General features: G+C 34.4%; 1 protein-coding gene across 1 annotated transcript; it reads left to right on the top strand.

Moving 5' to 3' along the window:
• Positions 1-1,378: 1,378 nt before the first annotated feature.
• LOC148952805 (dual specificity protein phosphatase 19-like) lies at positions 1,379-3,130 on the top strand. Its single transcript, XM_089087429.1, has one exon. The coding sequence runs from the start codon at positions 1,513-1,515 to the stop codon at positions 2,074-2,076; it is 564 nt and encodes a 187-aa protein (XP_088943555.1). The 5' UTR covers positions 1,379-1,512; the 3' UTR covers positions 2,077-3,130.
• Positions 3,131-13,517: the final 10,387 nt, after the last annotated feature.

Raw genomic sequence — 13,517 nt, 5'->3', positions numbered from 1 at the left:
AAAGTTATAAATGAACATGTCGGACTTAGAGGAATTGATTAAAAAGAAGATTGCGCTGGGACTGAAACCTATTAGTCCCCAATTTAATTTCTGAAGGGTTTACTCTGGAACAGAGCTTGGAAGTTGTGAGGGTGAAAAGAAGTTATGCTAATCCAAATCTAGGATTTTTTAGTTGCTTTAAAGCGTTACGAACAACAGGCACGAAACAACTGAGCAAAAAGAGTTAATTTTGTTTGTTGAAATAAAAGTTATAAATAAACATGTCGGACTTAGAGGAATTGATTAAAAAGAAGATTGCGCTGGGACTGAAACCTATTAGTCCCCAATTTAATTTCTGAAGGGTTTACTCTGGAACAGAGCTTGGAAGTTGTGAGGTTGAAAAGAAGTTGTGCTAATCCAAATCTAGAATTTTTTAGTTGCTTTAAAGCGTTACGAACAACAGGCACGAAACAACTTTGCACAAAGAGTTAAGTTTGTTTGTTGAAATAAAAGTTATAAATAAACATGTCGGACTTAGAGGAATTGATTAAAAAGAAGATTGCGCTGGGACTGAAACCTATTAGTCCCAAATTTAATTTCTGAAGGGTTTACTCTGGAACAGAGCTTGGAAGTTGTGAGGGTGAAAAGAAGTTGTGCTAATCCAAATCTAGGATTTTTAGTTGCTTTAAAGCGTTACGAACAACAGGCACGAAACAACTGAGCAAAAAGAGTTAAGTTTGTTTGTTGAAATAAAAGTTATAAATAAACATGTCGGACTTAGAGGAATTGATTAAAAAGAAGATTTCGCTGGGACTGAAACCTATTAGTCCCCAATTTAATTTCTGAAGGGTTTACTCTGGAACAGAGCTTGGAAGTTGTGAGGGTGAAAAGAAGTTATGCTAATCCAAATCTAGGATTTTTTAGTTGCTTTAAAGCGTTACGAACAACAGGCACGAAACAACTGAGCAAAAAGAGTTAAGTTTGTTTGTTGAAATAAAAGTTATAAATAAACATGTCGGACTTAGAGGAATTGATTAAAAAGAAGATTGCGCTGGGACTGAAACCTATTAGTCCCCAATTTAGTTTCTGAAGGGTTTACTCTGGAACAGAGCTTGGAAGTTGTGAGGGTGAAAAGAAGTTGTACTAATCCAAATCTAGGATTTTTTAGTTGCTTTAAAGCGTTACGAACAACAGGCACGAAACAACTGAGCAAAAACAGTTAAGTTTTTTTGTTGAAATAAAAGTTATAAATAAACATGTCGGACTTAGAGGAATTGATTAAAAAGAAGATTGCGCTGGGACTGAAACCTATTAGTCCCCAATTTAATTTCTGAAGGGTTTACTCTGGAACAGAGCTTGGAAGTTGTGAGGGTGAAAAGAAGTTGTGCTAATCCAAATCTAGGATTTTTTAGTTGCTTTAAAGCGTTACGAACAACAGGCACGAAACAACTGAGCAAAAAGAGTTAAGTTTGTTTGTTGAAATAAAAGTTATAAATAAACCTGTCGGACTTAGAGGAATTGATTAAAAAGAAGATGGCGCTGGGACTAAAACCAACTAGTACTAGAATTACATACGCTTCTGGTGTTCAAGTAATTGAAGACAAGGCATCATCTTCATATATAGGAAAGTCTTTTGGATTTGTTGTCGATCACAAACCTGATCTCGAATTGGCTGAAATAGCCCCCAAATTCTTCATCGGTTCGCAGGATGTTGCTGCAGATATAGCCCTGTTAAAGTCAAGAAATGTGACACATGTAGTGAACCTGGTTGGGTCAAGTATTGAATGCTCGTTCAAAAATGAGATTGGATACAAAACTTATGAATGGTTAGATACAACAGATTTTGATATACTACCATATTTAGAGGAAATAGTGTCTTTCATAAGAAATGTCATGAGGAATCATGGTTATGTCTTTGTTCACTGTAACGCGGGTGTGTCTAGAGCTCCAAGTGTTGCTGTGGCTTATTTAATTTCTGAAGGGTTTACTCTGGAACAGAGCTTGGAATTTGTGAGGTTGAAAAGAAGTTGTGCTAACCCAAATCTAGGATTTTTAGTTGCTTTAAAGCGTTACGAACAGCAGGCACGAAACAACTGAGCACAAAGTTTTTAAAAAAAGCGTATATTCCATTCAAGTTATATTTATTCTTGATTAATTGTTTGAAGTTAACGGGCCAGACTAATAAAATTTTCAAATCATTTAAGAGTTTTAAGAAGATATGCAATGAACGAATTTTATTTTCTGTCTCCAGACAAAATACGTTTATTTTTTGTCATTGTTTAATAGAATTCGTCCCTGAGGATCATCCCAAGAGGAGAGTGTCACAGCCCTGTGGCATCATTTGCACCATAAATTTACGTGTTTGGGGTCGTTCTCTTGACCTTATCACGTTTGATGGTCCAAGTTGTTTAACAAAAATTTTCTCTTGTTCAAACGAATCATTAGTAACAACTTGGAAAATCATTTTAGTTTTTTGGATCTTCCTCTACGCACATTTTTATACTTATAGTACTATTTATAACCGTTCTTAAAAAAAAATAGTTTCGTAATAAAGATGTGATCCTATTCCCTTAAAGATATGTTTATTCTAGTTTATTTTGTTTAAGTTAAAGTGCTAAACTAATAAACTGTTCAAGTATTTCAAGTATTTCAAGAGATTTTTTTGCAATAGTTGTTGAAAATGAATTTTATTTTGTGTCTCCGGATAAAATAGTTTATTTTTTGTGTGGTTTTAATAGAATTCTCACTTGAGATCTTATCAAGAGGAGAGTCTCACATCCGTGTAATATTATTTAAGCAATAAGTGCGTTTCCAAAATAAAACTTTCGTTTTCTTTAAAATAAGTGTTTCCAAAATAAAACGAATTTTCTCAAACTCTTGATCTATATAGATCGTTTTATCAGGCTAGAAAATCTCGGGATGCCAATTAAAAAAAAATATATGTATATATGTTACTGTGTATTTCCGAAATCTGGTTAATGTCGACATTCGCCGGTGAATGTCCGAAATTCCTTTTTCTCGGCTTGTATTCAATTTTATAAACATCAGAAATGGTTCAAACACCTAAGCTAACCCAACCAAATCTAACCTGTCATTATCAAACCTTGCATTAAACTGAAAAAATTTATTGGCAACGCTGACTAAATCCAAGGAGAAAAATAAAGGTATTTTGGACATTCACCGGTGAATGTCGTCATTCACGAATTTCGGACAGTCACGGTAACATACACACAATTATTTTTCTTTTAAAGAGAGTAGATTATATATGTTTTAGCTAATGCTGATTCTGATGACGAGGGGAATTCCTGTGCCATCAGCAGTCGGTGGACATATCAAAAACATTCACGGTGGTGCTCACGAATATCCCCCATCAATTTGTGAAGTTACCTAACAAATAAATAGTTAAAACAAAGGGAAAGTTTCCGATCTCGAAGCACGCGTCAAATTTCCCACCGCTCATTTAAATCAAGTAATATTGTCACACCCTGGATAGTTGATCTAGTTGGAATGAATGAGAAATTAAAGACATTGAACTGTGTTACTCTCGAACTTCCTAGTGCTTATATAAAACCTGGCTCCATAAACGCCAACGACAGTGGCTTAGACTCTCCGAATTTTTCTAGACGTCTATTTACTAGAAAAAATAGAAGCCTTAGAAGCAAGCGAGAAAGTGGGTCTGTTTCTGCCTCAGAATTCTATAAGTTTGATCCAAGACAAACACAAAAGATCGAAACACAAAGACATAGGATTCCTTCCTTATAGGTACTTTTCGATTAATTGTTATTCACTGAGGGTACCCATATAGGGGAGGGAGTAATTTTGCCACCTGTACTAAGAAAATTAAGGTAAGAAAACGTAATTCATAGATCAACAGTTTTTGGCAACGAATTGCAAGTCAAGAGCAACCAGTGCGGACAGTAACCAAAATGTAAAAAAATTGTAGTTCGGGAACAATATGTACATCAGAAGAGCCTCTATTTTATGCTGGCTCCACATACTTAACATAATAGAAAATCAATTTTGCATAATTAAAAAAAAACGATGAGAAAAAACCCACACTGGCACGCACCAAGGAATTTTTTGTCATGGTGGGGGGGGGGAAGCATAAAAATTAAACAAATTTTATTTTAAAATTTGAATAAGGAGTGTTCAAAGATTAAAAAAAAATCCCAGTTTCAGGATTGGGTGATGCCCTTCTCCTGTGCACGTTTCATATATAAGTAGTCTTTTACGGTACCGCCCGCTTTTATACGCTAAGTTAAACTAGATTTTTACCGAAAGCTTTTTTAACATGCAGAAAACAGCCAACAGGTGATTAAACTTTAGCACAAAGAACTGGGATCAAAGAAGAATAGGAGTTCACTGTATACTAAAAATTATTTTCTTAATGAAATCGCTTGCATGAAGATTGAATTGATAAAGAAAACTATTAAGTACCATCCCACATCCACTCGAATCACTTTGTTCAGACGAATGATGTTTAGTCCCTTTTTGACCCCAATCCAAGGCCGGTTCATAATCTCTGGACGAATTATGTCAATGGTCCCCATGGGAGCTGGTTTTTCCCCCCCCCCTCCGAAAATATCCCTCTAACCAGTGATACTATCTGAAATTAAGCCACCAGCTGAAGGCAGAACTAAGCCAACACCTACAGGTACAACTAAGCCAACAGCTGCATGTAAACCTAAGACAACAGGTATCATGGTTACAGCAGCTGCTGCAACCTAGTAAGAGGCGACCCCATCCCATTGTAAGCAAAAGTTGAAAAAATTGTTTTGAAAAAAATGCATAATGAGAAAAAATCGCCATCTGACTGTGATTCAGGAATGGTAACTATTTTTTTTCCGTTCACATTAAAAATAATAGTTTATAATGTAAAGAAAAGAAAAGTACTTCGAAATTGGCGTCTGATTGAAATGAAAAATTGCACCATTGGAATAAGAATGGTTTAAAAAATTTATGCAAGAGAATTACAGTCCCCCATCTTGAAAAACAAAGAAAATCCCTTTTTGGCATTTGCAACACATATGCCTTGTAGCAGTAGTGTGCCGAGGTTGCCCCCGCCCCCTAAGAACATCTCTAACATTAAGTAAAGCCCACAAAATATGAAAAATCCCAGTCCCTCGTTTCTCTGCAAGTCGAGCAGACATGGTTCCGAAATTTCCTTCTTTTCTGAATTTTTCCTTTTCGTGGCCATTTTAAATATTCAAAATTAAATATTGGATGTGTTTGGGGGAATGATGGGCGTGGGGGGGGGGGGTGCGAGTTTCCCACCAATTATTTTCAACTATTAAAAAGGGCACTAGCCCTTTAATTTCCAATTAAATGAGCCTGTTTTGAAGTTTATACAACAACGCCTTCTATAAAAACCTTATATTCCCCCAGGGCGTAACTTAAAACCCTTGCCCTGTGGGTTCTGGGGGAATGTCCTCCTCAAAAACATATTTTCTATCTGGAAATCAACTACGCTGAACAAAATGACTATCTGAAAATTTTGATTGGATGTGTCTGGGGAAATTATGAGCGTGGGGGGGGGAGAGAGGGGCTAGTTACACTCCAATCACTTTTGACTATTAAAAAGGGCACTAGCTCTTTAATTTCCAATCGAATGAGCCTGTTTTGAAGTTTCTACGACAACGCCTTCTATAAAAAACCATACATGCCCCCAGGGTATAACTTAAAACCCTTGCCCTGAGGGTTGTGGGGGAGTGTCCTCTTCAAAAATATATTTTCAATCTGGAAATCAACTACGCTGAACAAAATGGTTATCTCAAAATTTTGATTGGATAAGTTTGGGTAAATGATGGGCGTGGGGGGGGGGGTCGGGCTAGTTGCCCTCCAATCACTTTCGACTATTAAAAAGGGCACTAGCCCTTTAATTTCCAATCGATTGAGCCTGTTTTGAAGTTTCTACGACAACGCCTTCTATAAAAAACCTAATATGCCCCCAGGGCATAACTTGAAACCCTTCCCCTGAGGGTTGTTTGTAGTATCCTCCTCAAAAATATATTTTCTATCTGGAAATCATTTACGCTGAACAAAATGGCTATCTCAAAATTTTGATTGGATGTGTTTGGGGGAATGATGGGTGGGGTGGGGGGGGCTAGTTGCCCTCCAATCACTTTTGACTATTAAAATGGGCACTAGACCTCTTGATTTCCAATCGAATGAGCCCCCTTTGAAGTTTCTACGACGACCCTTTCCGCGTGAAGTGCCTCTGGAAAAAAAAAAAAATAATAATAATAAAACATTGGAGCCGTATGGCCTTTACTATAGGCAACGCTACAGCGTTGCCTCTGACAATAGCTCATTCCGTAGGGAATTTAGCTTTGGTGGGAGCTCAGTGCAAATGCGAATTCCACTACCCTTCAACTTATTCACCTCACTGAGAATCGCCTGAATGCTATGATCTGTGTCTAGCGATATAAAAACAGGGGCCGGTCGAACACAAGTTTTCCTACTAGTGATGTTTGAACTGCTATTTCTCGCAAGGCGATAACACTTGGTAAAAGAAATGTCCTCGGTAACTTGCAATTTTTCAGAAAGAACAGACTTTACGTTGCTAGTCACTGATTGATTATGCTTTTCAGCAGGCAGACCATGAACAATCCAACTCAACTTTCTTTCTGTCACTTCGATGTCCGAAAGCTTACTCTCCAAATCGTTTTTCCGCAATTTTTCTTGCTCTAGATCATTTCGAAGCTTTTTAGATTCCTCTCATAGATTCGCATTTTCAGATGATATTTGCCTAACATCATCTTGAAGGGCAAATTATTGAGACAGAAAAACTTTTCTGCTCTGCTAATATTTTATCCAGCAACGCCTGAAGCCGTTTCATTCCTTCATCAAATTTTGCTTGAGTGACAGCCATAACAAATTCTATTATCTGCATGTAGAAGTCTACACTTGCATCAAATTACGCAATGGCAAAGTCCCAAACAATATCAAATTTAACCCTTTTAACTTAAAAAAGTAATCTGATTATAGGAGTTCACTCTTCAATAGCAAGATAATGTGATGATCCTTCCTTTTGATTGCTTGCTTTTGTTTATTTGTTTGTGTTGCTTTTGCTTATATGCGTTATTTATAGGTGCCTGGGATTAATAAAAGTATAATCTCAAAAATATAAAAATAAAGAAAAGTTAAAACATTGGTTTCAAGCTTAATATTTCATTATAAAATCCATTTTGTTGAAGTTATATAGTGTAGTTGTGGTTGAGTTTTATTATTTCTTACAGGAAATTCTTTGTAAATTAGACTTTACTTTCCCTTTACCAAGTCAAATACTCTGGCATCATTAGAAAATTAAAATGACAAAACTTTCTGTTGGGGCTTTTGAAATAACTAATTATTTGAAGAAATAATTATTTGGAAAAAATTTGACAAAATAATTTGAAAGAATGTTTAGCTAAAGATAAGAGTTGAAGAAATTTAGATTAGATGAAGTTGGAGGTTAATGCTTTTTGAAGTTGGAGGTTGATTTTTTGAAGGAGCGTTTAGCTAAAAATAAGAAAGTTGAAGATAATTTAGATTAGATTGGAATCCCAATGACCTTATAGATCAAGGGGGTCCCCCTTGATCCACCGCTGTATTTTCCTGTTGCCTTTGATTTTTAACTAATAATTTTGCTTCTTTTTTTTGTCCAAAACACCAACAACTTTGAATTACCAAGGACATCACAACTAAAACATTTTTTGGCCACCAGGCTCTCTTTTAGGCTATTATATAATTTTTCATTTGGTTATAATGCAATTATTAAGATTTTCTGTTGCATAAAGGCTTTCCTTTTTTGCTACACGGAATCATATTAAGGAACAAGCGGAAACTACTAGTTTACAAAAAAGGTCAACAAAACAGTTGTAACCACAGAGGTTATTTTGAAATTAAGGGCTAGGCACACATAGCTGATTTCGGGAACCAATTTCAACAAGAGTGTATTCCACATCAAGTAATTATAATTAATGATGCTAAGGAGGCGAGGCTTAGTGACGTTTCTCGGTGATTAATCATCATTAATTACGTTTTAGACAAGGAATATACTAGGGCTTTAGAGCTTTAGGCATGTAATTAATTGTATTTAATGATTATCATAAATTAATTGTAATTAATGATGATTAATCACCAAAAAACGTCACTAAGCCCCACCTCTTAGCATCATTAATTATAATCACTCGACGTAGAATACACCTTTACTGAAATCGGTTCCCAAAATCAACTACATGTGCCTAGCCCTTTAGAAGAAAATAAGGACTTGATGTGACAGTGGTCAAATAAACTAAAGAGACAAATGTAACAGGATTTGATTACCTAATTGATCTTCCTAAAAAGATTCTTTTGTAGGTGAAATGTTTGGCATAACAAAATGTTGAACATCCTTAAATGGGTTGGGTCATAAGAAAGAATTTAAAGAGAATAGAAAATGGAAGGGAGCTCTGAACAGAGTTGGTTGGAGGACAAGCTTCCATTGGGATTCGAGCTTTCAAGGATTCCATTGAGCCCTCTTTCCAAATATGATCTTTTCTTCAGTTACAATTGGGTGCTAGTCATATTACCCCTGAAAATCTCCTTGCAAAACACTCCCCCACAAAACAAAATTCAGCAGCCACAAAGAAAGTAGGACTATGGAAAATAAAATTCAGAAGAGAAGAAAGAATCTTGGAATATTCTACCTGTGCTCCAAAATATTATATGGGGTAGAATCTACATTATTCATTCATTTTCTCATTTCCACTTCTTTTAGTTCTTTTTTTGTTTTGGGGGTTGAGCTATCATTGAAGGATAAGATAAATGTTAAAGAAAATAGAAAATTAGTAGCAATTATATAAGAGTAGGCCTAAGATGGAATTGCATGGAGATAACAGACTGGGGCTAAGAAATACAAGTATATTACTTCCCAGGGATTTGGTCTGGTACCAACCAGAGGCATCACTAGCCAATATATTCAGGAGGCAACAGTTATAAAATCTAGCCAACCAGTTGGCTTAGATCTCACTTTTAAATACATTTCATCCTGAATTTTCTTAGTCAGCTATCAATAGAATTTTATATAGGCCTACACTTTGTTGTAAAATTCTAGTTTAGCAACTTTTTGCTATCTTGGAAAGGGTTTAGGTTAGGAAAAAAAAGCTTTCAGGGGTGGGTCTAGACTAAAGTACAGGTGCAAATGTATGACCATTCCACTAAATAAGGAGAAATGTTAAGAAAACAATTCTTACTTCATAATATGCAAAATAATCCTAGTTAACATATTTTCCAGCAGAAGAACCTTTATCATCACTTCTTTCACTGTTGTACAATTTTTTTTAACAAAACTGTGAAAAATAAACATAGATTTGACTGCATTTATCAATTTTCAAATAATATATATTTATAAGTTAAACGCCATCACTGCCATCTACCAAAATGTATTAATAGGTAAATGTTGTTAATTTAGGTTACGTTAGCTAGATGGCTCTCGGGTGTTTGTTTCATAAATGATTTTCAAGACATCGAGAACAGACATAAATATTGAAAAATAGGATTGAAAAATTAGAAATATAGTGAAAATAAAGGTTCTCCTGCTAGAAAATATGCTAACTAGGATTATTTTGCATATTATGAAGTAAGAATTGTTTTCTTAGCATGTCTCCTTATGTAGTGGAATGGTTATACATTTATATCAAAGTATGTTCTGTAAGGGTATTTTGAAGTGCCTATCTTGACACCTAGTCCCTCTAGAAAGCAGTGACTTTGATGACTTTTAAAATTCTTTGGGTTATGAAAGTGAAACCTTGTAAAACAGATCTTTTGTTTAAATAAAGAACAAGAAAACTGTGTTTAGCTTCACAACTTTACTAAATCCCATTATATGAGGTTTCAAAGATCTGTAAAATACATTTTCTTAAATTTAGAAAAAAAAAACATTGACATGGCTTAAAATTCTACTCAAATATCAAGAATTGCATTTTCAGAACTAAAACCAGGGAAAAGAAAACTGAGACAAAAAGTTTATGAAAAGCAAGTCTTTTTTCATTTTTTATTATTTTTTTTTTTTTGCAAAGTTGGAAAAAGAAGTAAGGATAAAGGTTCTCCCCCTGGAAACTATGTTAACTAGGATTAGTTCGCACATAATGAAGTAAGAATTGTTTTTTTAACATGTCTCCTTATGTAATGGAATGGTCATACATTTATACCCATTTTCAACCTAATCCCTTTCATAGATAGCAAAAAGAAGCTAAACTACAATTTTACCCAATTTGCAACTAGCTAACTACTTTGTTATCAAGATCTCTAATATACTTCAACTTGTATTTTAAATGGTGAAATTCTACTTTAGCTACTTTTGACTATCTTGGAAAGAGGTTAGGTTAGGAAAATGAAACTTTCAGGGATGGGCCTACAGGCTGCAGTATATCCCAGGAAGGTATTTTGAAGTACCTATCTCCATTCTGAAGTTTTGACAAAACAATATTTTACCTTAATTCAGTTATCAGGTTTGGTAAAGTTCTATGAAATCATATTATTGAGTTAGGAATAAAGTGAATACACCATTCGATGCCTTTTTTTAAGCTGATTACGAATATAATAAGCATTTCTATCGGAAATGAATTTCAGCCCCCCCCCTATATAGGCGATACCTAACCCAACCTAACCTAACCCTGAATTGGCCTATATAGGAGGGGGGGATGAAATTCATTTCCGATAGAAATGCTTATTATATTCGTAATCAGCATAAAAAAAGGCATCGAATGGTGTATTAACTTTAGTCCAAACTCAATAATATGATTTCGTAGAACTTTACCTCAGTTTCTTTTTCTCTAGCTTTACTTCTGAAAAGCAATTCCTTTTATTTGAGTAGAATTTTAAGCCATATTTATGTTTTTTTTTCATTTAGGAAATGTATTTGCATATCTTTAAAACCTTATAAATTGGGATTGAGCAAAGTTGTGAAGCTGAAAACAATTTTGTTGTACTTCATTTAGGCAGAAGATCTATTTTACAAGGTCTCATTTTTATGACACACATATTTAATTTTATTTCTGATGCAAATGAGAGGTAAGTTTAAACTTTACCCCCCCCCCCCCGAATTCGCAAATATATACCCTGAATTGGTATATATAAGGGGGGGGGGTAAAATTCATAGTAAAAATTTAGAATTGTGGCCCCTGATAAGGAGACATGTTAAGAAAATAATCCTTACTTTGGAACATGTATAATGATCCTAGTTAACATATTATCCAAGGGGAGAACCTTTATCATCAAGTCTTCCCTCTTTTTTCCTTCTTTTCCCAACTTAAAAGAAAAAAATTACAATTTTTCCATACTCTCAATGCAATGAGTAAATCTTTTGAAATTGCTGCTATAAATTGTTTTTTTATAGATAGCGTTCATCCTGGTCATTGTTAATTCCATATTTTTTTTAATGATGGATAAAGCAGTGGCAAAAATACAAAATATTGCTATAAATATACATATGGAGTATATACCCCCACCCCCCTAATGTGCAAATATATAACAAAAATTGCATTCTGAACCTAAATATAACCAAATAGACTTTACTCCAACCTCTAAATATAACCAAATCAGGGTATATATTTGCACATCAGGAGGGTGGGGGCAAAATTTATTTGTGATGTAAATGAAGGTTATATTTAGAATCAAAACGCAATTTTGGTTGTATATTTACACATTAGGGGGATGGGGGTATAATAATTTTTTTTTTAATGATAGAAAATGGTGTGGCAAAAACAAGAATTAAACAACTATTTACATGTTTGCTAAAAACAGAATTGAAAAGAAATGAAATGGCTATAAAATTGCCTTTTTTTATTCTAGGATGATCTAGCAGTTACAAAATCAGAGGGAACTGTACAGGTGATTAATTTATGATGATCAGATGAATTAGATGATTAAATTATAATGTCATAAATCAAGACACTTGTGATGATAAATTTGATTTTTACTGGCTGGTGCCTTGACTGGTGCCAGGTAAACTTTGATCTGGCTGATGAATATCAGGTTTGTATAACTCAGCAGCCTGTAGCAATAGATGATGCAGTCATCCCCCTTTATTGGGAAAACAAAGTTTTCCAATAAAACTTGGACAGATATCCAGCCATATGGTTGTCCAATCTCCCATACTTGGGGATTGCTTAATGCATTGAATGCCATAGACATTCAATATTTTGTGTGTGGGCCCCAGTCACAGGGTCCAAAGAATTCAAAGAATGATTGACAGTTAGGTGCTGAAAACCTTGCATGCCTAATCTATTGTAAGAGCTCCAACAATCAGATATTAGCGTGGTTCCTGGATGAATCCACTCTTTTATATTTTCAAGTAGTGTGTCTGATGGATGGTTGGGAATGGGAACAATAAAAAAAAATGCAGTGTCTCTCAATTCTTCCAAACACCCACTGTCCTTCAATGTAACGTCCCCTATTGTATTTTCTTTTCCCTACCTTTGCTTTGTCTATATCAACTATTTTTCCAGGACCACCCAATTTACCACTATGTTTCTCAATGAAGTCAAGGCATATTTCACAACAAAAACTTTGCCCATCAACAGTGGTTGTTGATGAAATGCCAATTTCTCAACCATAAATTGCTGAATTTGCAATCCTCTATTCAAATTGCAAAAAAAAATCATCATAATCTTGGTTATTTGCTGATACAATAAGTTTGCATTTTTGCACCAAGTCCCTGTATTAAGTCTTGACTAAAATTGCACTTTTTTTTAAAGAAGCTTATGTCCACATCACTCCGTTCTTTTTTTGTGTTTCATCAAAATGGCATTCAATTTGACAATAAAGGCAAAACATTTTAGTTGGCAAAATGTCATGATTTATCAAAAATTGCTGTACATCACCTTCAGTTTGATGGGATAGTCTAAACAACATAATTTTATTGTCACACAAGACACGTCAATTTTTTGTTAATGGCATGATTCAAAATTTTTAAAACACAATTTACAATTCATATAATTTCAATATGCCACTGCTTTTTCTTTAATCACATGATATGACATTAACTAACAACAACCAGGATAAATGCCATCTATAAAAAATAATTTACAGCAACAATAGCATCATTTTCAAAAGATTTACACATTGGTTTTACAGCATGGAAAAAATGAAAATTTCTTTCTTTTAAGTTTGAAAAAGAGAAAAGATTTGAGGATAAAGGTTCTCCCCTGGGATAATATGTTAACTAGGATCATTATACATATTTTAAAGTGAGAATTGTTTTCTTAACATGTCTCCTTATTAGGAGCCACAATTTTAAATTTATATCAAATTCATTTTCAACAAGAATGATTATTATATTTGGAAAGAGCATAAAAAAAGGCATCAAGTGGTATGTTTACTTTATTCTTAAGTCAATAGCCTAATATGAACTGCTAAAAATTTACCCACTTTATTCCTAAGTCAATAATATGAACAGCCAAACATTTACCCATACTTTGCCTTGTAGACCCATCCCTGGAAGTTTCCTCTTCCTAACCTAACCCTTTTCCAAGATAGCCGACAGTAGCAAAAGTAGAATTTTACCATTTTAAATA

Source organism: Artemia sp. Qi Xiang Cuo, chromosome 4 (assembly GCF_049724085.1).
Source record: "Artemia sp. Qi Xiang Cuo chromosome 4, ASM4972408v1, whole genome shotgun sequence".
Lineage (NCBI taxonomy): Eukaryota > Metazoa > Arthropoda > Branchiopoda > Anostraca > Artemiidae > Artemia > Artemia sp. Qi Xiang Cuo.
Note: the sequence above shows the minus strand (reverse complement) of the source record. Positions and strands in the feature narration are given on the sequence as shown.